At 39.1% G+C, this 24,281-nt stretch overlaps 1 protein-coding gene across 7 annotated transcripts in view; it reads right to left on the reverse strand.

Moving 5' to 3' along the window:
• The window catches only part of NEK1 (NIMA related kinase 1), a 128,293-nt gene that overhangs the window by 27,016 nt on the left and 76,996 nt on the right, over positions 1 to 24,281 (reverse strand). For 3 of the 7 annotated variants that reach the window (XM_040227648.1, XM_040227460.1, XM_040227374.1), the window contains 9 exons: positions 15,869 to 15,952; positions 15,368 to 15,451; positions 14,864 to 14,941; positions 13,879 to 13,974; positions 10,498 to 10,629; positions 8,663 to 8,728; positions 8,353 to 8,581; positions 5,760 to 5,912; positions 1,835 to 2,011 (listed from right to left, as the gene is read on the reverse strand). In XM_040227648.1, coding sequence (XP_040083582.1) covers positions 1,835 to 2,011; positions 5,760 to 5,912; positions 8,353 to 8,581; positions 8,663 to 8,728; positions 10,498 to 10,629; positions 13,879 to 13,974; positions 14,864 to 14,941; positions 15,368 to 15,451; positions 15,869 to 15,952 — 1,099 coding nt within the window. The remainder of the gene's footprint in view (positions 1 to 1,834; positions 2,012 to 5,759; positions 5,913 to 8,352; positions 8,582 to 8,662; positions 8,729 to 10,497; positions 10,630 to 13,878; positions 13,975 to 14,863; positions 14,942 to 15,367; positions 15,452 to 15,868; positions 15,953 to 24,281) is intronic. The other 4 variants (XM_040227670.1, XM_040227539.1, XM_040227602.1 and 1 more) reach the window with 3 other exon arrangements.

Genomic DNA, 24,281 nt, shown 5'->3' on the forward strand with positions numbered 1-24,281 from the left:
CTGAGCTAAGGAGCTATCTGAGTAGACCATTTACAGTGCCGGTGAGATTCCTAAGGCAGCTACTTATAAACTACAAGGAGAAAAAGGTGAGTTGAAGAAAAATCAGTTTAGCTCATGAAGAGAACTCAGAAGAGGAAGTTTCTCAAGGGAAAAGATGCCTCCAGATAGACACTAACCTCAGGCAAAGTATGCCTGAGGTCTCAGGGCATGGGCTCAGGGCAAAGACAGAGGTCAAAAACAGAAGGCCGTAAGACCTTCTGCTGGGGCACAGAAGATTTAAAGGTCTGTCTTTCTGACTCTTGCTGTTGGATAAGAAGACTGCTGAGCATCTCAATTGCCTTCCTCACAGAAACTGCAGGCAGAGAGGGCATGGTCTCAAAAAACAAACCCAAACCAAAAACCCCAGTGGTTTTTCACTAAATGTCAGTAACATTCATACAAAATTCACCAAAATCATTAATACTTGCAGAAGCACTCCCCAGCATGATTGAAAGGAAAGATACAGCCCAACAGAAGCGCCTTTGAGGGCACCAATGTTTGGTGGGAGGGAAGAAAGCTGGCCAAGCTACTGCTGGTGGGATCCCGTTTCTATGTACCCACAATCTTGTACCTTCCCTATTTTTGACAAGAGTCTCACGTCCTCTTCATCACTGTTAGATTTGAGTGAAAAAGCAAGTGAAAAGAACTCTCTAGGTCTTCAGATTTGAAAGTAAATGTATTTAAAGAACTGCACCCAAAGAACCTCATTTAAACACAGACCTGACCTTGATGACAACATCTGAGCCAATGTCATAATAAGATGTGGCTATGAAGAGTCAGTGTATTCTGCACGTGAGGGGATGTAAATAAGTTTGGTAAAAGGGCAGAAATTGACATTAAAGATGGCTACAAAAACAAAGACTCATGACAGTCCATTGGACTGAAAGGAGATCAAACCAGTCAACCCTAAAGGAAATCAACCCTGAATAATCATTGGAAGGACTGATGCTGAAGCTCCAATACTTTTGCCAGCTGGTATGAAGAGCCGACTCACTGGAAAAGACTGTGATGCTGGGAAAGACTGAAGGCAGGAGAAGGGGACAACAGAAGATGAGACAGTATCACTGACTCAACTGATAGAAGTTTGAGCAGACTCTGGGAGATGGTGAAGGACAGTGAAGCCTGGTGTGCTGCAGTCCATGGAGTCGCAAAGAGTTGGATATAACTAAATGACTCAACAACAACAATAACAAAACATTTAACCCTTTTACCCTTGAGAGGTGTCTGTTTCCCCTCCCTCTGAATCCAGGCTTGTTTGTAACTACTTTGACCAATGAAGTACAGCAGAAGCAACCCTGTGCCAGTTCAGAGACTAGCTTCTACGAGTATAAGCAGCTTCTGCCTGTGTACCTGTGAGCCATGGAAGACGTCAGACCACGCTGCTGGACAGAGTACAGAGAAAGGCCTGGAGGCTGTATGAAGAGGAAGGGGCCGGCCTCACCGTCTTCCAGCTGTACCAGTCAGGACTCCAGTTAAGCCCTCTTGGACCCATGAGACCAGGTCATCGCAGAGATGACAGCACATGCACTAGAAAAGCACGGGGGTGAACCAGGGCCTGACTCAACTCCCAACACACAGAATGAGGAGACAGAGTAAAATGGACGTTGTTCTAACACTAAGTTTTGGGGTGATTTGCAATGTGGTGATAAAAAAAGACCTGGTACTGGAAAAATAGTGAACCTAATTTGAGATGAATCACCCAAACATAAACAAATATTTTGAAGGTTTGTTTATAAGGAAGACAATGAAGTATTATTAAACCAAATAAATCTCCTTTTGCCCCATGAAAACATACCCTCCAAATCTCCTTCTGGTTTCAATGCTGTCTGTGGAGATGCTTCACTAATGTCTGGATTGTTTGTTTCAACAGAAGAATCAAGAGTAGCTGATGGGTTCATTTCAAGTGGAATACATTTTACTTTTTCTTCTTCAATAATTAAGGATTTGCAACTCTTGCTTTCAGGAGAAATCTCTGAAACAACAAAAATGAAAAATCATGCTATGTTCTCACACTGACTTGACTTTTATCTGCAAAAGCATTTAGAACAAAGTTCACTCTCACAGCAGGTAACTACTAGTAAAGTTCTGTTATGTACTAGAAATTAATAAATGATTAAGGCACATGATAGTCAAATTAAATTTAAAGGCATTTTTTAAAAATAAAGATACTGTTTTTCAGGCTTTTCAGATCAGTTAGAAAAATGTTTGACTTTACTTAAAAATCACAGCTCTCATTCAGTTTAAAAGTATTTTGAACTTAAGACATTTCAGCATCAAAGCTATGTATGACACAACAGTGTACGAACCTTTCTGAAGGACTGACACTTAGTTTAATGACTCATTTACTGTGTTTGGGTGTTTATGGTGTTCTCCACTTGAGAAACCAGTGATACTCTTTCTTGAGTACCTAGTTCTCTGTACATTCTCCTCTAAGCTCTGTACCTCATCTGTAATTACTGATGACAAGCAGAGCTATGAAGATGTATCAAACTGTGCAACTGAATAGGATATTTTTCTAAAACTACGGTGCGTGTCATACACAGATGATATGACTGACCATCAGAACTCTTCTGTTCACTGGGACTGGGTCTACATTATGCCTGTGGATAGACATTTTAATGATTATGAACTATACAAATTTCTTAAAATTTATTTCTTAAAATCTGTAACTATACAGAATGAAGTCATATCATTCATATGTGTGTAGTTTTATAATAATACTGTCAATAAAAACATTTCACCTTTGTTGTATGAATGTAATTTTATTTTTCAAAACCACTCATATATGGTTTTGTTGAGTGATTACATATGTATGCATAGGAATGCTTTGTTCAAACGTATTTCAGATTTTCAATGATCATAAACAAACCTTAACTTTTTGTATAAAAACCCTTTATATAATGTAAAATATATAATGTTATATATAACATTCAGAATACAATTATTTTGGTAAGTTAGTTTGCATTTTTAATGTCTCAGTTGCAGCATTTAGTTATTTGAAACATACTGAAGCTTGACAATAGTTACAAAATAATATAGTTACTTGATAATAAAGCTACAAATACCAAGTGGTGAAAAAATTTAAAAATAAAAATAAATTTCTAAGGTGGTTAACATGGTTTATTTGCCTCTTCCTTTCGGTGAAACTTTTACATCTATACAGAAATGTCAGAATTACATACACACATACATATATGTGTATATATATATCAGGGTGATATCTTTAAAATTATGAACTCATGTTTTTGTGTGTTTTTGTGGCAAGTGCTCAGAAACTTTCCATCCTTCTAACTGCTGTCTGGAGAGCGTGGATTTGCCCGGAGCAGCTCCCTGCAATGACTGGAAGACACCCACTCCTTGGAGATGCTGCTCTCCAGTTCACTGCTGGGAGCCCGCACCCGAGTTCTGTTTTAGCTAACCTGCTAGATTTATGTCTATACCTTGAACAAGCCTCCTGGATCTGAGCTGGTCAATTTATCCCCATGATGCTTTCTTCCCCCCACCTCAGTCACTCCATGCTCACATCTTAGAGATCCTGTCAATAAACACAGCTCCTCAGAATGTTCAAAGTTAACTGTCCCACCTCCTAACCTCTAACATCCTGTGTTCCCACTCATCACCCTCTGCTACCCAACCCAAACCCGACCAGGACGCATAACCCACTGATCCTACCATGGATACTCTCCCCACTTTCCCCATTAAAATTTATCCAAGAGTCCATCATTAAAAACATTCTCCTCCAAAGGTGCTCAACCCAGTGTATTTCCAGCAAACAATTCCGTCTTCTGCCTGTCATGTCTGAACACACGTGACTGAAGTAGGTGGGAAAAAGCAGAGAGCCCTGCTCACTGTCTCAGCTTAATTCATCATCACTAAAGCCAGGTGGGTCCTCTTTGCTGCCCACAGTCCATCTGTAACCCTGGGCCAGCAGGAGCTGCCTGGTTCAGTTAACCCCCTTAGGGAACAAAGTTGTGAACAGGTATCTGTGAGATGTTTTACCTTATTTCTTCCTAGTCAACGAGAACAAAACTACAGTGCTGCTCATGCTTTGGAACATTTTCCCTTCACCAAGCCTCCTCAATAGTCTGACAGTGGCAGAGGTCACACCTGTGATCTGTTCAGTCTGACTCTTCTGCTATAAAAAAGTATCTATTAAAACCGGGAACAAGCACCATGAGGACTGAAGACTGGTCTAGAGGGTCTCAAATGCAGTGAGAAGAAAAAGAAATGATCAAATAAATACTGGACAAAAACGCTATTTCTTACTATTGACGATATAATCTACACATGTAACCAACCAAAGGAAAACCAATGTAATGGAAAAATAAGCCACACACTTGACTAGGCACTTCAAAAAAAGACTGTATACATCTTACTAAGAAATTTTTGGATAACACACCAAAGCACAAGCAACAGAAGAAAAAAAAAAGAAAGAAAAACAAAAAGCGAGACTACATCAGAGTAAAAAGCTTCTGCACAAAAGGGAATCTACAGAATAATAAAAAATATCTGTATACTATATATGTGATAAGAGTTTAACATAAAATATTTAAGGAACTCATACAACTCAACAGCAAAAAAACTGGCATATTAAAATTTTTTGCCATTATTAATTAATGATAGCAATTTTTAAGTGGGCAAAGAATAACTAACAAGGACCTACTGTATAGCACAGGGAGGTCTATCAATATTCTGTAAAGGTCTATATGGGAAAGGAATCTAGAAAAGAGTGGTTTTCTGCATATATATATATAACTGAAGCACTTTGCTGTATACCTGAAACTTCCACAACACTGTAAGTCTACTACACTTCAATAAAAATTAAACTTGTTTTAAAAAGTAAAGGAACTGAATAGACATTTCTCCAAAAACATACAAATGGCCAACAGATATATGAAGAGGAGCTCAATATCACTAATAACCAGGGAAATGCAAATCAAAATCACAATGAGAGATCATTTCATTCTTGTTACCATAGCTATTATAAAAAAAAGAAAAAGAGAGAGATGACAAATACTGACGGGGATGTGAAGAAATGGGAACCTTGTGCACTATTAGCGGGAATGTGAACCGGTGTAGGCTCTCTGCAGAATAGTACTGAGGTTCTTCAAAACATGAAAAACAGAACTATACAGCAATTCCATTTCCGAGTATTTCTTGAAAGAAAATTAAATCAGAATCTTGAAGGGATATCTGCACTCCTACATTCACTGGAGAACTATTCATAGTAGCCAAGACATGGAAAGAAACAGTGTACACGAACAAATGGATAAAGAAAATGGGGTATGTGTGTATATATATATATATATATACACACACAATAGAATAGTATTCAGCCTTAAGAATGAAGGAAATCCATGGAAGATATCATTCTAAATGTTACAAATAAGTCAGACACAAAAAGAAACACTGTATGATATCATATATAAATGGAATCTAAAAAGCCAAACTCACAGAAACTGGAACAGTGGTCGCCAGGGCCTTGGAGGTGGGAGAAACAGGGAGATGTCTCTAAGGGGTACAAGCCTTCAGCTGTTTAAATTTATGTTTATGCGTAAGTTTCTAGAGCTCTAACACACAGTGTGGTTAATTACAGTTACCAATAAATGTACAGCTGCTAAGAGAGTAAATCTTAAGTGTTCAGGTATCATATACATAAAATGAACTAAGTATGTTTTTAACATTACTTCTAATATTAAAAAAATAGCTTCTTTGCTCACCACTTCTAATAGTTGTGTTTTCCAATAGTTCTGTCTGAAGTTGTAGTTCAGCTTCTCCAAGTATCCTCAGAACAGAATCTGTAGGACTTTTCCCCCACACTTTTCTTGGAGATCCACTAGGATCTAATTTAATAACCTCTCCCACTGTATGTTCTAAAAGAAAAAGATATAAAAAATTTCAGTGATAGAATCAGAATCTAATAACATGATTGCATTAAAGGCAGATTCTAGTTTTAGGAAATACAAAAATGGAAAAAATGTAAGTTATGTTTCTATAACATTTTTACTTGAGACAACAAATTTTTAACTAGGAATAATTTGGGATAGTACAAAAATAGATAAAATATGTTAATATTTTGTTTCTATAAATTGCAGAGAATAGAAAAAAAAATCCTAAGACAAATGTGCATATGGATTAAAAGTAGAGAAAAGTACTCTAAGAAAATTTGTTTTATCTTCTTTATCCTAAGTAAGCAACTGACACTTCCTATTTGACGATAATAATTTGGGGTTAACCTTTTGAATAAAATTTTGCAAAGCAAAACAGAGAAAATCACCTACTGAAGTTTGAGTCTTCAGAACACTTGGTAACAATTAATACATGAAGCATATACATACCCAGCAGTAATAGATAGGATATACTCTCAAATATTATGGGGTATGTAAGTCATACAAACTTTCAACAGTGACCAAATACATGATACATATTTTTGTGTACCCATCCATGAAAGTAAATACCTACAATTTATCAGACAATATTCGGTTTTGTTTAGGCAAAATGATTACCAGTAAGAAACGATTTTTAAAAGGATGGTTAAAAAGAGCAAAGAACACTGAAGAGACCCATAACTTACAGCCACATGGTATCTGATAGAGGTGACAAAGCAATCTGAATGGAGCTGAGGGGCTGGGAAGTCGGGTGAAGCAGGTGAGGGATGGAAGGTGAGGACCAGGGTTGTACACAGACAACACTGTGAAGAGCTCTGCTACACGGAGGAATTCAGAAATGGGGGAAGGCTGAAAAATAGGGTGAGGAAAGAAACAAGGAGGCCACCGTGCAAACGACTTGAGAAGAAAAGAGGGGAGGAGGGCCATGAAATAAAGTGGCTAGACTCCAGTGACACGAAGTGAGAGGTGAGGAGGCAGACAGCACAAAGCAAGTGGCATGAAAACCACAGGGAGCCTGGCTCAGGCATGGGAAGGGACACTGGATTTTCATGCTCCCTGCAACCAAGGTCAATCAGGTACAGAGAAGCATGGCAGGGTGTACTTTGACTCTCAGGCTCTTTTCTGTAAGGTTCCACCAGGGGGCACCACATCCCTCTCTTGCCCTCACAGCTCAGCTTCCAGAAGATGCTCCTCCCTCACCTTTTACTCACTCCTTAATCCCCAGATTCTACTTCTGCCCCCTGACCTCTAGCAACACTGCTTTCACCAAGGTCACAAGGCCCCCTCTGACAAACACAGTGCAGATTTTCTACCCCTCATCTTGCCCTCTCTCTTCCTTTTAAATTCATATCACACTCAATTTTCCTTCTCTGATGCATCCTCATTTGCTTTTCAAAGTTATTCCTCTGACACACTCGTAGACTTCCCATGAAGCCCTTACCAGCCTGTGTGTGTGTGTCTGTGTGAGACAGTGGGACTCAATACATAACTGCCTGCTGTGGAGTCTGACCTTTGCTTTAAAGTATTAAAAAGAAAGAATTCTACCAAATGGCCCATCAAAAAACCCACATAAAACAGCACTCAGTTAGGCAGCAATCAGATCAGCAGCCTAAAAAGCGAACCCCCACCAGCATGTGTGTCTGTCAGTTCCCTGCTGCACTCCAGGGCCGGGACAACGTGAGACAAGGGCAGGGGTTCAGGAACCCTCGCTGAGCAAAGGGATGGCCTATGAGACTCTCCACAGGCCTGCTCACTACGGCCCTGACCTTCCCAGGTTCTGCCCAAGTGCACTCTTCTGATTCTCACCAAGAATTACTCCTGGTAACAGGTACTCTAAGGTGGGAGGAAGGGCTGGAGTAACACAGGTTACATGCGTGCCATTTGTTCTTGCTCTCACATCACAGATCGCTGGGAAAAATCCTCTCGTGGGACTTCCCTGCTGGCACAGTGGATAAGAATCCACCTGCCAATGCAGGAGACATGGGTCTCCTGGAAGATTCCACGGAACAATTAAACCTGTGTGCCACAACTACTGAGCCTGCGCTCTAGAGCCCACGTACTGCAACTGCCTGTTAAGTCTGTGCACCTAGGGTCTGTGCTCCACAAGAGAAGTCACTGCACTGGGAAGCCTGCACATACCAAGAGAGCAGCCTCTGCTTGCTGCAACTAGAGAAAGCAAAGCAACAAAGACCCAGTGCAACCAAAAATAAATAAAATGTTAAAAAAAGAGCTTAAAAGTGTTAAAAAAAAAAAAAAGGTGAAAGCCCTCCCATGTTGGAGCCGAATGGTTTTCTCCATGTCTCACTTATTACAGAACCCCCTCCAGGCTCTTAGCCCCTCTACGTGGAGCTTCCTCAGTGTCCAGCCACACGGCCACACGGGGGCCGAGGCGGACCAGACGGCACGTGAGCGCACTCATACGCACTTTCTGTCACAGAGAAGGACGCGTCCAGGGCCAGTTCATCCACGGGAAGCACAAGCTGGCCTCCTGTCTCCCATTTTTTTCGATCCGATAAAACTGACTTTTCTTTTTCCAGCTCTTTGGCATCTTCATGAACAGCTACTGTGCCCATTTCAGGACGACTCTGCCTCCCCTTTTCATCTTCTTGAACTTTAAGATTTTGATTTAATCTACGTAGTATTTCTCGTTTACTCTGAAACAGTTAAAATGTTGTATTTTAATAGGTATATGATTAAGTGGAATGATTGACAGGAAATTTGAAAATTGTACCTACTGAAACAGCACTGTTACTCTTCTGTGTTTCTTCTGAGGTTTCTTGGGCATCAGTTAGACTTTGGTCCTTTAAACACAGAGAGTAAGACATAATGTTATTTTAAAGCATACCTTAAAATTTTTGGTATTTTTACTTTTTGTTTTTCATTAGCATTCCATGCTCCTTGCTTTTTTATTCCTGTAAAATGTTAACATAGCTTCCTTCATTATCAGCAATGAGAAATAATTACTTATTATCATCTAATAGATGTGATATATGCTAGAATGGCCAGTTCTCAATTATTGTCACATTTCTGGGTTACTAGATCAGATATTTAACTATATCCTCTTCCTCTTTGGTACCTGATTTTTGATAAATATAAATTTATGACAGAAATTTTTTAAAAGCTAATTTTTATACTCAATTAGAATTAGGGATGTTTTGACAGATGAATAATCAAGAGACTGTGTGTTGTTTGTAAGCTGTCTTTATGTTTCAGGTACATATATTGTTATTAAGCCATACTACTTACGAAACATAATTGAGAACTGGCTTTTCTCCCTAAGCAAAGAGTAACAGTAAAGAGTCCTATGTACTTTGTGCTAATGCTAAAATAAATTTTGTTTTCTGATTAGTATAATCAAAGTAATTAGACCAACTAACATATGAAATACATAAAAAAAGAGAAATTAGTAGTTACAAAAACCATGAAATCAAAGGTACCTGGAAGACTCAGGGTAAGGAAAAGCAATTCTCAAAGTTTTAAGGAAGTGATATTTACCAAGAAAACCCATAAAGGAAAAGCATTTGGTTACATGGATTACCTCAAATTTTATTAAATAATGGTCAGTTTCAGAGTTATACCTGTAAATCAGACAAAGAGCATTTTACCCAGTGAAGTGGCAGGAATTAGCAGTCGCTACAACCAGAGAGGTGAGCAGCTAGACGGGGTGAGACTGGGACCAGGCAGGGCCTGCACGTGGCGCCTGAGGGGTGGAGTGAAGAGTGCAGCACACAGTCGTCACCAGAAAGGAGAGGAGACGAACCCTGCCTGAGCAACAGTCCTTTCCCACAGGAAGTTCTTGAGAGTTAACCAAGACTGGTACTTCCTACCTAATCTTATTTCCAAGATAAACACAGAGGCTGTAGAAAATTGGTGTGCCAATAATATCAGTGCTGTCTGCCAAAACTGAATGAAATTCAACAAATAACAGGCACAGACTTCAACAACCAGGAAAGGAAAGAATCAGGTTAATGTGTAACACGACTCAGGAGACTGTTCCTCAGCCTGCTGAGTTCCAGGCTAGAATCCCACATCAGGAGTCCCTTTCCCTCAACCTCAGAATAGAGTGCTTCACATTTCATCGGGATGGATATCTGATATGTACTTCCAAGTTTAAACTTTTTTACCTGCCCACAGTTCTTTTGTTTTACACTTCATATGGCGTGATAGAGATTCAAAAGTAGATGCTTAAAGAAATAACTGATGAATTAAGTGCAATTATGCTGAGTCCTCTAACATTTGCTATACCAAGAAATGAACTTCTGCTAATTTTGAATGCCAAGGAATAAAAGTGTTTTTTTGCATTATTTTTTATACATCTCTAGATTTTTTTTGTTCAAGAGTCTTTTAGAGTATTAGGGAATCATTTTAATATATTTTTACCTATCAGGTAGTCTTATATGTGAAAGCTAAGAGCAGTGAGGCTCCGAGTAAACCACACATGAAAATCTTAAGAAGTAATTTTTTTCCCTAGAAAAACCTAATCAGACATTAGGAATTAATGTAATTTAATTAAATTTAGTCCCTTTAGTATTCTTTGACTTTGAGGAGTTCTAAATTATAGAAAGCTTACCATACACACTTCCTTCAAAGCCGAAGTCACAGAAATAACAGGTCTCATCGGCTGCTTTGATGGAGAACCGCCCGTTTCCTGCTGCCCTGAAGGCGGAGACACATCAGAGTTCTTTATTCCCTTGGCCACCAACTGTAATAAGAATGTAAGCACATTGGCAAATTTATATTTGCATGAAGAGACAAAGTGGTATATATATAAGATCACTGCCTATACACTGTAACTGCAAGAAGTTTTTTCATTCCTCAACTTTTGTTGTGCAAGGCAATGTACTAGGTGCTGGTGAAATGTCAGTGAATAGACAGACACGTCTCTGGCTTCACGTGTAAACACAGCCATGTGTCCCATGGTGCTAAATAACTCCTTTCCACTGCATAAACGGCAGGAAAAGAAGGGGACAACCGAGGATGAGATGGCTGGATGGCATCACGGACTTGATGGACGTGAGTCTGAGTGAACTCTGGGAGATGGTGATGGACAGGGAGGCCTGGTGTGCTGCGATTCATGGGGTCGCAAAGAGTCGGACGTGACTGAGTGACTGAACTGAACTGAACAATGTTTTACAAACTGCATTCTAAAAGATTAAACATTAGTGCTCTAATTTCAACCCCTTACAAAATCTGGCAAAAACAAAAAAAGCTTACTTACTAATCTTATATTTCAAAACGAGATGCTTCTGCAAATTCTAAAGTTTGGCACAATCTTAACATGTGAACATCAGTTACCGATCATGAGAGCCCTGATTATAAAATGTCAACATAAATAAGAAAGGATGATGTGAAAAGTACAGGTAATAAGATTTACTTCACTGAAAATACCATTTGTTATTTTTACATGTTTTTGCTTTTATCTTGCCATGGAGACTCTGTAAACAATGTGAAATCATGTTCTGAAATTTCAGTAAGTATAAGGAAATGGCATTTCTCAGTCTGCTCACAGGAACACGGCAGCAAGTCACTCCTAACTCCTGTATCTTCTTGAAACAAGTAAACAAGAATTTCTGATGAGAAAGTATCAATACCAATATTTCAAACTAGTATTTATTGAGCTTGTTCTAAGCATAAGATAGTAATCCAATTCTAGCATTTAGTTCTCTGGTCTTTCATTTTATACCAACAACTATTTTGTTCAAAAGGAGATGCAGATAGCCAACATAAAACTGAAGGAGAAGAACTAAGTTGGAGGAATGATACTACTTGACTTCAAGACTTACTGAAGGCTGAGGTAATCAAGGCAGTGTAATAATAACGAAAACAGATCAACGGAACAGACCAGAGAGCCCAGAAACAGACCCACACAAATACAGTCAACTACATTTAACAAAGGAGCAAAGGCAATTCACTGGAGAAAGCACAGACTGCTTATCAACAAATGATGCTAGAACTACTGGACACCCACAGGCAAACACACAAACAACCTGACACCCCGACAAGTACTCACTCACAATTGATTACAGACTTAAATGTGAAATTCAAAACTATAAAAACCCCTAGAAGATAACACAGGAGAAAATCCAGATGACGTTGGGTTTGGCAATGACTTTTAGATACAACACCAAAGGCACAATCTATATTAACTTCAACTTTAAGAGAAACCTTAAGTGATAAAAATACTTATTGATAAATGTTATGAGTTAAACAGCGCATGTGGAGAAGGCAATGGCACCCTACTCCAGTACTCTTGCCTGGAAAATCCCATGGATGGAGGAGCCTGGAAGGCTGCAGTCCATGGGGTCGCTGAGGGTCAGACACGACTGAGCGACTTCAATTTTACTTTCACTTTCACTTTTCACTTTCATGCATTGGAGAAGGAAATGGCAACCCACTCCAGTGTTCTTGCCTGGAGAATCCCAGGGACGGGGGAGCCTGGTGGGCTGCCGTCTATGGGGTCGCACAGAGTCAGACACGACTGAAGTGACTTAGCAGCAGTAGCAGCAGCAAACAGGGCATGAGAACAAAGACCACCAAATTCAGTCCAGCAGGATCAAGATACAGGAGGGAGAGCTGTTACATTCTTTTCACACTACTCATCTTGGAAAGAAAAGTCTTTTCTTTTAATCAATAGAAGGTATTTTAATGAAGAAAATGTTTCACACATTATTATTAAAAATCTACTCCATATTATATTAAAATCTATATGGCTGCCACATATGGCTAATGACTAGTACAGACAAAGTCTCTGAAGATATCTGATCCATGGTCTAAGAAAGTCACTGGCATCTAATAAGAAGGATCCCGAGCAGCCTCCAGGAAATGCTTACACTTTATGATCAAACATCTACTTTTCTCTCCCTGGGTCAACTAAACAGACATAAAGAACCTGAGATAACAAACAAGTAAAGAAAGGCAAATGAAATCTAAACCAAAGAACAAAAACAAACAAACATCCTCCTAATTCTCATAATTACTTTAAAACAAAACATTCAGTTATTAAAAAATTAAGGGTAATTCATAGTAACTACTGAGATGTGGCAACACCATTACAAGCCAAGCAATACATTTATTAATACAGGAGAACTTGGGCCTTCTGTGTAAACATTATGGATATATTATTTTTAGACAGAAATGTTAATGCTATTCAACATTAACCAGACTGTAAGATAAAAGACCATCATGTATTTTTTAATTTGTGAAAGGAGAAAACATTAGATTGAGAGTCCTTAATTCAGAAAGATGATTGACATAAAAAAAAAAACATAAAAATTAACTAAGTTAAGAAAAACAAAGTTTCATAGAAGAAAAAAACATAAAACTTCAAAACAGATATAACCCAATTTGTTACAAATTGATTACCTGGCTAATTTTAGAATATCTACTTTATTCTAACAAGCTTTGTAAAAATTCAATCAAAGTTTTTTTTTTTTTAATGTGCAAAAGGAATAAAACACTGATCTGAAAGTTTCATAAGTGAGGGTTAGGAAACAAACTGCTTTGGAAGCTTTTTCCGCTAGCTATTTTATGACCAGGTTAATACAGTCAAGACTTTTCTATATTGCTTATATCTTCACAAAAGGTTTTTAATTATCATTGTAAAACTTTTCTATTTTATCTGTCAATTACACTAGTTGCTGAAAAATTAATCAACAGTGACACCTAAAGACAAAACTCAAAATTTCACCAAATACTGAGGCTAGATTTATAAACATGAAATTGTCAACTACTCCTGGAAGTATAGATAAATACAAATGCTATTTTACCTCACCTCACATCAAACACCAAAATAACTTCCACATAGATCATCATCCTTAAATGATCAAAGAGACAGAGACACAGGGAAATGAATGAGGATGAAAACACAGAATCACAGGGTTGTGGCTGGCACAGCTCCCTTGAGAGCTGGGAGGGTGGCAAAGGCAGGGTCCTCACAGGGGCCTTGGCTTACATGCTCCTCCCACACCTTCTTCTCTCTCTCATATGCCTCCTTCCGCTTGCGCTCAAGCTGCTCCTTCAGGACGGCTGCACGGGCACTTGCCTGGGCCTGGAAAGGAGGACAATCCACAAAATTAACACCAGAAAGAAAGGCACGGGGTTTGCCTTTCTTTCCTGGTCTAAAAAGTATTTCCATATATGCTTACAAACAAATACACATTAACCTTTTTGGGTTAGAGTTGTGTGTAAGTATATATGTGTACAGGCTTCCTAGGTGGCTCAGTTATAAAGAAACCATTGTATATGCAGGAGAGTTGGGTTTGATCCCTGGGCCTGGAAGATTCCCCTGGAGAAGGAAATGGCAACCTGCTCCAGTACTGTTGCCTGGAGAATCCCATGGACAGAGGAGCCTGGGGGGCTACAGTCCATGCGGTCACAAAGAGTCAGACACGACTGGGTGACTAAACAACAACAACAGTATATGTGAATGCATGTCTATGTGTGAGACAGTGTGACTGCGAGTATGTGTGTGTGTGTTTGGGCGGGGGGTACCCCTCTAGAATACAAACATAAGCTGCAAACCCGGCACCTAAAGCAGGTGTCAAAACGCAGCAGCTACTCAATAAGTATCTCTGGAATGAAAATAAATGAATGTACATTCAAAAAGAAATAAAAATGGAAAAGTTTTAAAACATGACTATTATGCACAAACTTGTCTTCACAAAAATGGACACAATGTTTTTCATTTTTAGGGTTACCATTTTCTCTTTTTAAGATTACTTGTGTGATAGTCCCGTGTATTTACGCCATGCTTTCATCAAATTGTTTTCCGTAAATAAGATATAAAGAGAGAGAGAAATGCTACTTTTCAGAAACAAAGTGAGGACAAAGAAAAGGCAAAAGAATAAGGTGATTTAATGATGAAAGAATTAAGAACATAATTTTCTACCTCGGGTTCCCTTTTCTCTAAGAAAACCCTTATCACCTCCAGTACATACCTTCAGGGCTTCCACTTTTTTACGCCTCACATCGGCCTCCTCACTTCCTTCTTGATCTTCAGAGCTGTCAGTTTCCTTCTATAAAATAAGCAGTGAGCACAGCAGCACTTAGGACAGAACCTCAAATTCACTGCAGAGTTTATATGAATAAACATCTAAAAATGAAAAATGGTAACTTATTCAGAGCTACAACTGAACTCTCTAGAACCATCAACTCCTACGGACACTGGGAAAAACAGATAAAAAGAGAATGATATAAAATGTCCCCTTTTGTATGTCCATGGCTACTACTCACACTTTCCTCTCAGAATTCCCCTGGAACAACAGGTCTTATCAATTTTAAGTCATATAAATACGATTTTCTGTATTCCTATATTATTTTACTGGTCTTTGACTTTCATTGTCTTCTTGAGATTTTATCTTGTGTTAGTGGCACAGCATTTTTAATCTCAATATATTATAATGTCATTCAAGTACTTTTTGAAAAATAGATTTTCAACCTGCCTTTTCACCACGAAGCTTGGCTCTAATCTGTTGGCGTTCATTGAAATTCTGCAATCTTATTTGTCTTAGTCTTGCCAAATAAACCTACAATGAGAAAAAAAAGGCAACATTTCAATTTAAAAAAAAGCTACCAATATTTTTATTGCTAAAATGTTTTTAATTTAAAGAAAAGTGTTAATGGGAATATAAGAAATAAAATTTTGAGATCTGGTTAATGGAAATGTAATATTAGCTTTCAAGTGTTTAATTTAGATCAATTATTTATGAAAAGAAATACATTACAGTGACAAATTTTTAATTTTATTGAAAGAAACTGAAATCAGAATACGGAAAAGCAGTTATGGAGCAAAATCATAACACAGTATGTCAGCCAAGATATATTAACAGGTCCCTACAGACCTACAAATCCTCCAATCACCGTGAAGAACGTAAACCATGCAGGAAAGGAAGGCAATCAACTCAAAGTGACGGTGCCAGGCAGCGAGCATGCGGGAGGCGTACCTCTTCCTCTTTGTTTCTCGGCTTCCCTCCTCGTGAAGAGCTGGGCCTGCCTCCATAGAGAGCTGCCAGGTTGTGCAGGATGCCCTGTGCATCACGTAATGTACTAAGTTTAAAGAATGACTACAGCTACAGCAGCATCTTACCTAGGAACAGCCTGGGGCCACTAGTTCTGCTAGCAAGTACTGATCACATCTAGGTGATTAGCTGATAAACTGAGAACAGACCCAGGCATTTTCCTTGATCAATTTAACCAATGCATTCAGTGAACAGAAAAAAGCAATTAAACCCCAAACTTAGTCAATATTAAGAGAGACCAGCTACACTTTTATTAGCCACTTAAGTCAACAGAGTTTTAAAACTGCTTTGGAGGTCCCCTAAACTCCAAATCAAAATCTCTCTCTACAAACGCCCATCATGTCTACATGTTCACGTACATACTAAACACACACACGACAGGGAACGTGCGAGCTCCAGTTCCCTGCTCGCAGGCGCGCCGCATATCTAGACTGCAAGTGACCCGCCCAACCACACAGGGACTTGTGATCTCATGGTTTAACCCAAGGGTGCAATAAGCTCCTTGCCAAAATGACTCGTAAGGACCCCGCTCTCTTCCTGCAGCAGCAGTGGTGCTCCAAGAGCCTCCCAGTTTACTAATCAAAGCCTTCTTCCCTCTGCCCATCTCACCTCTATCAGCTTGCTGAAAGTATACTTTTTGTATTTGTCACCTACATTTTTCTGCTTCCCATTTACGTTTTAATCTGCTGCACTTTGGGTTCTGATCCCACTATGGCTCTGAATAAAAATCATTTAAGTTCACATAGGAAACATATAAAATAAAGACAAGACATTCATAATTCTACCATCTGAGAAACTTAAAGTTTAACAGTATTTTCCTCCAGATTTCCTTATGTGCCTATGTAGGAATTCAAACATTTTAGTTTGAAATATTACAGCTAACAACAGAAAGAAGAAAAGGAGTGTACAGGGACATCCCATGTACCCTTCATCCAGTCTCTCTGAACTGTATCATCTTGTATTACTGCAGTGCACTATCCAAACTAGGAAGCTGGCCCTGCATGAACCACAGGATTTCATTGCTTACACATGCACATTTTTAGATCTGCAGCAGACCATCTTATTACACATACAGCTTTGTTAGACCACCATCAAACCAAGATACTTAACTGTACCATTACTGTATCACTTCACAGCCACATTTCCTGCTCTATCCCTGTCAACGGCTGATCTAGTCTCCATCTCTACAGTTATATTTCAACAACTTCTGTATATATACACACAGTATGTATCCTCCTCCTGTTGACGGTTTTCACTTGGTTTTACTCCCCTGCAGTCCATTCAAGACACTGGACACAAGACTCAATGGTTTGTTCTATCTGAGTGCTGAGTAGTAGACTATGGTATGGAAATGCTATGCTTTCTTCACTCATTCCCCCACTGAAGGACCCTTGGATTTCACGTTTTTGACTATTAAGAGTAAAGTTGCTAATAACACTCATGTTAAAAGTTTCTTGGGCTTTCCTGGTGGTGCAGTGGTAAAGAATCTGCCTACCAATGTAGAAGTAGGTTCAATCCCTGGTCGGGAAGATCCTCTGGAGAAGGAAGTGGCAACCCACTCCAGTATTCTTGCCTGGCAAATGCCATGGACAGAAAAGCCTGGTGGGCTATAGTCCAAACGGCTGCAGAGAATCAGACATGACTTAGTGACTCAATCACAAAATGTTTCTTTGTGAAAATAAGTTTTCTCTGGGATAAGTCGAATTGCCTGCTCTTGGTATTACAGATCCAGTTGCAGTTTTAAAAGGGATTGCCAAACAGTTCTGCAAAGAGGCTGTATCATTTAACATCCCTACCTGCAATATTTGATGACTCCCTTTTTCCACATCCTCACCAGCATTTGGTTTTATCACAATTGGGTAAGCAGTGATACATTATTGTGGTTTTAATTAATTTGCATTTCCCAAATGGCTAATAATGCTGAACATCTTTGCATGTTTATCTCCCATCTGCATATCCTCTTCAATGAAAGGTTTAGAGTGTCTTTTGCCCATAGGTAGGCAGATTCTTACCACTGAGCCAAACATATACTAAGTTTTATATAACTTTGTACAGTTGAGTTTTTATATGTTCTAGATACAAATCCTTTATTAAACATGAGGTTACAAATATTTTCCTCCAATATATAACCTGTATTTTCTTCCTCTTAACAGGGTCTTTTGAAGAGCAAAAGTTTTAAATTCTGATGATGTCAAATTTATCAGGTTTTTCTTTTATGGATTGTGCTTTTGGTGTCAAGTCTAAGAACTCTGTCTAGTCTTAGGTCTTAAATTTACTTCTTTTCCTGTAAGTTTCACAATTTTCTCTTTTACATTAGAGTGCATGAACTGTTCTATTTTATACAGTGTGAGGCTGAAGTCAAGTTTCATACTTTTGTCTAACAACATTTCTTGACTGGACTGTGCTATGTGACAGAAGTGGGTTTTACATGACAACCAGCGATGAGCAGCTCAGTGGCTGGATCAAGAAGCAGCTCCAAAGCACTTCTCAAAGCCAAACTTGCACCAAGGAAAGGCCATGGTCACTGCTTGGTGGTCTGGTTCCTGTCTGATCCACTATGGCTTTCTGAATCCCAGTGAAACCATTACATCTGAGAAGTATGCTCAGCAAATTGATAAGATGCACCAAAAACTGTGATGCCTGAAGCTGACATTGGTCAACAGAATGAGCCCAATTCTTCCCAACAATGCACAACTGCACATTGCACAATCAAGGCTTCAAAAGTTGAATGAACTGGGCTACAAAGCTTTACCTCATCCACCATATTCACCTGACTCCTTGCTAACCAACTACTACTTTTTCAAGTGTCTCAACAACTTTTTGCAGAGAAAATGCTTCCATAATCAGCAAGAGGCAGAAAATGCTTTCCAAGAGTTCGTTGAATCCCAAAGCACAGATTTTTACCCTACAGGAATAAACAAAATTATTTATTTGCAAAAATGTGTTGACTGTAATTGTTCCTACTTTGATTAATAATGATGTGTTTGAGCCTAGGCATGATTTAAAATTCACAGTCCATACCTGCAATTACTTTTTCAACCTAATTTATAAATTTCAAAATACATTTGTCTAAATCTATTTTTAAATGTTTCTGAGATTTTACTAAGAATTGCAAATTTAAGAAGACTTGCCATTTATTACACATTGAGTCTTCCAATTAACGACCACAGCATGTGTCTCTAAATATTTAACAATTTCATCAAGATGTTATCATTTTCATTGCACAAAGCTTACATGCTTATTATACTTTTTTTCCCCACTTTTTTTGGGGCAACTGTAAATGGTATATTGCTGTTTTTTAAATATCAGTTTCCATTTCTTCATTGTCAATGTACAGAAATCAGTTGAGTTTTGTGAAATGATCTTATATCATGTAACTATAATGAGTTCATTTTTTTGTTCTAGGAGTGCTTTGGTATACAGCCCTTGAGATATTCTATGCAGATACTCATGTCAACTGGAAACAGTAATAGTTCCATTCCTTCTTTTCAAATCTGTATGCCTTTACCCTCTTTTTCATTCCTTACTGCACTAACCAAAACTGCCAGCAGTACAATGATTAAAAGTGGTGAGAGTTAACTTCCTTGTCTTTTTCCAGACTGTAGTGGGAGAGCATTCAGTCCTCTGCCTGTAAGTATTAAGTTAGGTGTGAGTTTGTTTACAGATGTGTATTATGAGGTTGAGGACAATCCCACTGATTTTCAGTTACTGACAGTTTATATTATGTATGTTGATCTCTGTCAAAAGATTTTCTGCATCAGTTGGTAAGCTCACATGATTTTTCTTTAGCCTGTTGACAGGGTGGATCACATTGACTTTCTATCAACAAAACAGACTTGGGTTTCCAGACTAAATCCCACTTGGTTGTGGTTGGATTCAATTTACTAAAATTCAGGTTCTGGCCTACTTTTGTGGGCTTTACTTCAATAAAAGTCTGGTTTTCTGAACTCTTGTAACGTTCCTCTGGTCTGCTTCATTATTCTGGTGCTGATGCAGCTCCTGCTCAGGCCCTCCTAGTGTTATTCTGTGAAGACAAGCTGCTTCCCAGGGCACCTGCTGAAGATATCCTGATGGGAGGCAGGGGGAGTTGCCACGGGGCTTGGTCTCCTTGTCATTAGGCAGAGCATGGGGACACAGAGCTTTGTGTAAACTGCTATGGATAGATGAATCATCTGCTCATGTACTAGCTGTTAAGTGGACTGGGATAGTCCAGGGCTTTGCTGCCACAGGTGGGTCAAACTGTCCTCCAAGTCACCTGCTCATGCTCTAGTTGTGGAATGGGGCTGGGACAGCCTGGGGCAGCACTGCTGCCCACAGTTTAACCCACCCACCAGGACCCCCTGGGGCAGACAGTGGGATTCCTCTTTCCCAGTATGTTGGCGAGTGAGAGGATTTTCTTGTTTTTTTGTTGTTGTTCAGTCACTCAGTCGTGTCCAACTCTTTGTGACCCCATGGACTAAGCACACCAGGCTTTCCTGTCCTTTACCATCTCCTGGAGTTTGCTCAGACTCATGGCCACTGAGTTGGTGGTGCCATTCAACCATCTTGTTCTCTGGCATCCCCTTCTCCTTCTGCCTTCAATACTTCCCAGCATCAGGGTCTTTTCCAATGAGTCAGCTCTTTGCATCAGGTGGCCACAGGACTGGAGCTTCAGCATCAGCCTTTCCAATGAATATTCAGGGTTGATTTCCTTTAGGATGGACTGGTTGGATCTCCCTGCAGTCCAAGGGACTCTCAAGAGTCTTCTCCAACACCACAGTTTGAAAGCATTGATTCATTGGCACTCAGCCTTCTTTTCTTGTTTAGTTTTGTTTTTAATCTGTGTCTATGGTGGATCTCGCCTGGTAGGCTGCAGTCCATGGGGTTGCTAAGAGGTGAACATGACTGAGTGACTTTACTTTCACTTTTCACTTTCATGCATTGGAGAAGGAAATGGCAACCCACTCCAGTGTTCTTGCCTGGAGAATCCCAGGGACGGGGGAGCCTGGTGGGCTGCCGTCTATGGGGTCGCACAGAGTCGGACATGACTGAAGCGACTTAGTAGTAGTAGTACGGTGGATCTGGGACTTCCCTGGTGGCTCAGATGGTAAAGCATCTGCCTACAATGCAGGAGACACAGGTTCAATCCCTGGGTCAGGAAGATCTCTTGGAGAAGGAAATGGCAACCCACTCCAGTACTCTTGTCTGGAAAATTCCATGGACGGAGGACCCTGGTAGGCTATAGTAAATGGGGTTGCAAAGAGTCGGACATGACTGAGCGACTTCACTTTCACTTCCATGGTGGATCTGGACTGCAGGCATGTCCAACACTCAGTTCATGAAATATATGAGAGGTGATTTCCAGAGTGTTACTGTATTTAGAGGGAAGAGCAGAAAAAAGTGGGTCCTAGAAGAGTGGAGAAGTTATTTTTTAGTAGTGAGGATACTACAATATACTCCACGGTAAGTCTAGTACTGCTACTGCTAAGTCGCTTCAGTCATGTCTGACTCTGTGCGACCCCATAGACAGCAGCCCACCAGGCTTCCCTGTCCCTGGGATTCTCCAGGCAAGAACACTGGAGTGGGTTGCCATTTCCTCCTCCAGTTTTATATCATATGTGATTATATATATGTACTTTAATATATGAGTTTATAAAATTTAAAAATCTCTAGAATCATAAATATATTTAGGTTATGCCTTTAAATTTGTATTTATTTATCAAATATATAAACGTTAAATATGTACATAAATTTTTAAAAAATATATTAAAAAAACAGACTAGTACAGTTGACCTTTAACCACTGTGGATGTGAACTATGGGTGGGTCCACTGAAACAAAGATGTTTTTCAATAGTAAACACACTACAGTCCCACACAACCTGCGGTTGTTGAGTTCATGCATGGATGCTGAACTGCAGACCTGATTTGGAGGAATCATGTATACAGAGCACAGGTTTAAGTTACCTGCAGGTTTTCAGCTGCAAGGAGAGTCAGTGCCCTCATCCCCACATTGTTCAAGGTTCAACTGTGCACCAAGGTTCCAGAATTACCATAAGACTATGTTTTAGTCTTTACAGCAATCCCAGAGACAAACTCTGGAACAGAGGTTGTCAAACTACGGCTTACAGGTCAAATCCAGCTTGCCACCTATGTTTTTATGTTTTATACACTAAGAATGGTTTTGCACATTTAAAAATGGTCAAAAAAAACAAAAGTATTTCATGACCATATGAAAATGATATGAAATCCAAATTTCAGTCCCTAAGTAAAATTATGTTGGAGCTCAGCCAGGCTCATTCATTCACATAGTATCTATGGTTACTACTATGTGACAATGCAGAGCTGGTAGTTATGACAGAGATATTATGGTTTGAAAAGACTAAGATATTTACAGGAAAATACCTGCCAATCCCTAGAGTATGGAACAGTACACAGACTGAACTTAGTGTTCTACCTCCTGGGTCTATTATTTTGCTTGATAAATTATACCTATATTAAATATATTCTTTTTTATGTACCAAAAATTGTATTTGAGCAGGACAATGAAGGAATTTTTTTTTTAAGAGCTGAAAAAAATATCTTCTCAAAATAAACAACTTAGTGATGAAGAACTAATTTGCTGTTAGGATAGTCCACAACAAGAATGAGCAAACTACAATCCTCAGGTCGCATCCAGTCAGCTGCCTGAAGGTTTCACCAGCACAGCTCTGCCCATTTGCTCAAGTTTTCTCTGCCACGCAGAGCTGAGCAGTTACTCAGGACAGCATATGGGCTGCAAAGGCTAGAACACTTACCATCTGCCCTTTTACAGGAAATGTTTGCTGTCCCTGCACTACAAAATCATCGAGTTCACAAGTTTTACCTAAAGTAAAGCAAACACTAACATGAGATTTAAAAAGGAACAAAGAGCAAAGCAAAATACGTGGAAGAATGATCTTGAAAGTCAGACATACTGGGTTTGCCCACTGCCTCCAGACATATCAAGTGATCTTGGGCAAACTACTCATGACTCTTAGTCAGTTTCAAAACCTGTGACCTGGGAATCAAAATCCCCACTCCAGAAAATTCCTGTCAGGATTAGATTCTAAGTAACTTTAGTTAATTTTTATGAATACTATTCAGAGAAAGATAAACCACTTGGCTTGAGGTCCTACTTGTTAAGAGTTTCCTTAACCTGCATTTTTTCTATTAAAATTACATGAAAAGGGAAAATTTTGAATTCGCATACAAACACAGGGAATTACTCTGAAATACCTGGTTACTTTAAATCACAATTCAACTTAAAAATTATTTATGTTCCAAATGCTTGTTCACAGGGCAGAAATTTTGATTTCATTTTGCCACAGAAACAATGTTGTAATTCACTATGATTATTCCAATATAAAGCAGTTAACAAAATGTACTGATCAAATAATTTACAGCAATTTTACAACTTCAGAGGGTTAATCTTTAAGACTTAAAACTTAACTGTTTAGGTTTGATTTAGTCTGAGGAAACACATATTAGGTTTCAGATGTGCATCTGTCACAACCTCTTTACAACTGCTTCTGTTTCTCAGCAAAATGGGCATTTTACAACTGGCTATGAGAATAAACCACAGTGTAAATGTGTATACATTTTCAAACTGTACAAACAAGTCATGAACATTAATTTCTTAATGGAAAGATATTTATGTGCTTCCTTAAATCAGTGTTATTAATATATTTTCTTGAAGAGTAAATAACCATCACTGTACTGTTCTGTAGGTATAGCTGTTATGTAAAAGTCTCAGCAGTTAGAATGCTGAATGCTGTCAGAGCCCCCAAATAAGCAGTAATGACCACTATGAATGTAGTCCCCAAATAATATCTTTCTCTTCATTCATCACATCGAGGTCTCTGTTGATCAGTCTCTCCTTGATTGTTCAACGTTGTAAACATCTGACAATATCAGCCAGTCAGTCAGTCAGTTCAGTCACTCAGTCACCATCAGTAGTGATTTTGGAGCCCAGGAAAATAAAGTCTGTCACTGTTTCCATTTTTTGCCCATCTATTTGCCATGAAGTGATGGGACCAGATGCCATGATCTTAGTTTTCTGAATGTTGAGTTTTAAGCCAACTTTTTCACTCTCTTCTTTCACTTTCATCAAGAGGCTCTTTAGTTCTTCTTCGCTTTCTGCCATAAAGGTGGTGTCCTCTGCATTATCTGAGGTTATTGATATTTCTCCTGGCAATCTTGGTCCAGCTTGTGCTTCATCCAGCCCAGTATTTCTCATGATGTACTCTGCATATAAGTTAAATAAGCAGAGTGACAATATACAGCCTTGATGTACTTCTTTCCTGATTTGGAATCAGTCTGTTGTTCCATGTACAGTTCTAA

Source organism: Oryx dammah, unplaced genomic scaffold (genome assembly GCF_014754425.2).
Source record: "Oryx dammah isolate SB20612 unplaced genomic scaffold, SCBI_Odam_1.1 HiC_scaffold_1, whole genome shotgun sequence".
In the NCBI taxonomy this organism is placed as follows: Eukaryota; Metazoa; Chordata; class Mammalia; order Artiodactyla; family Bovidae; genus Oryx; species Oryx dammah.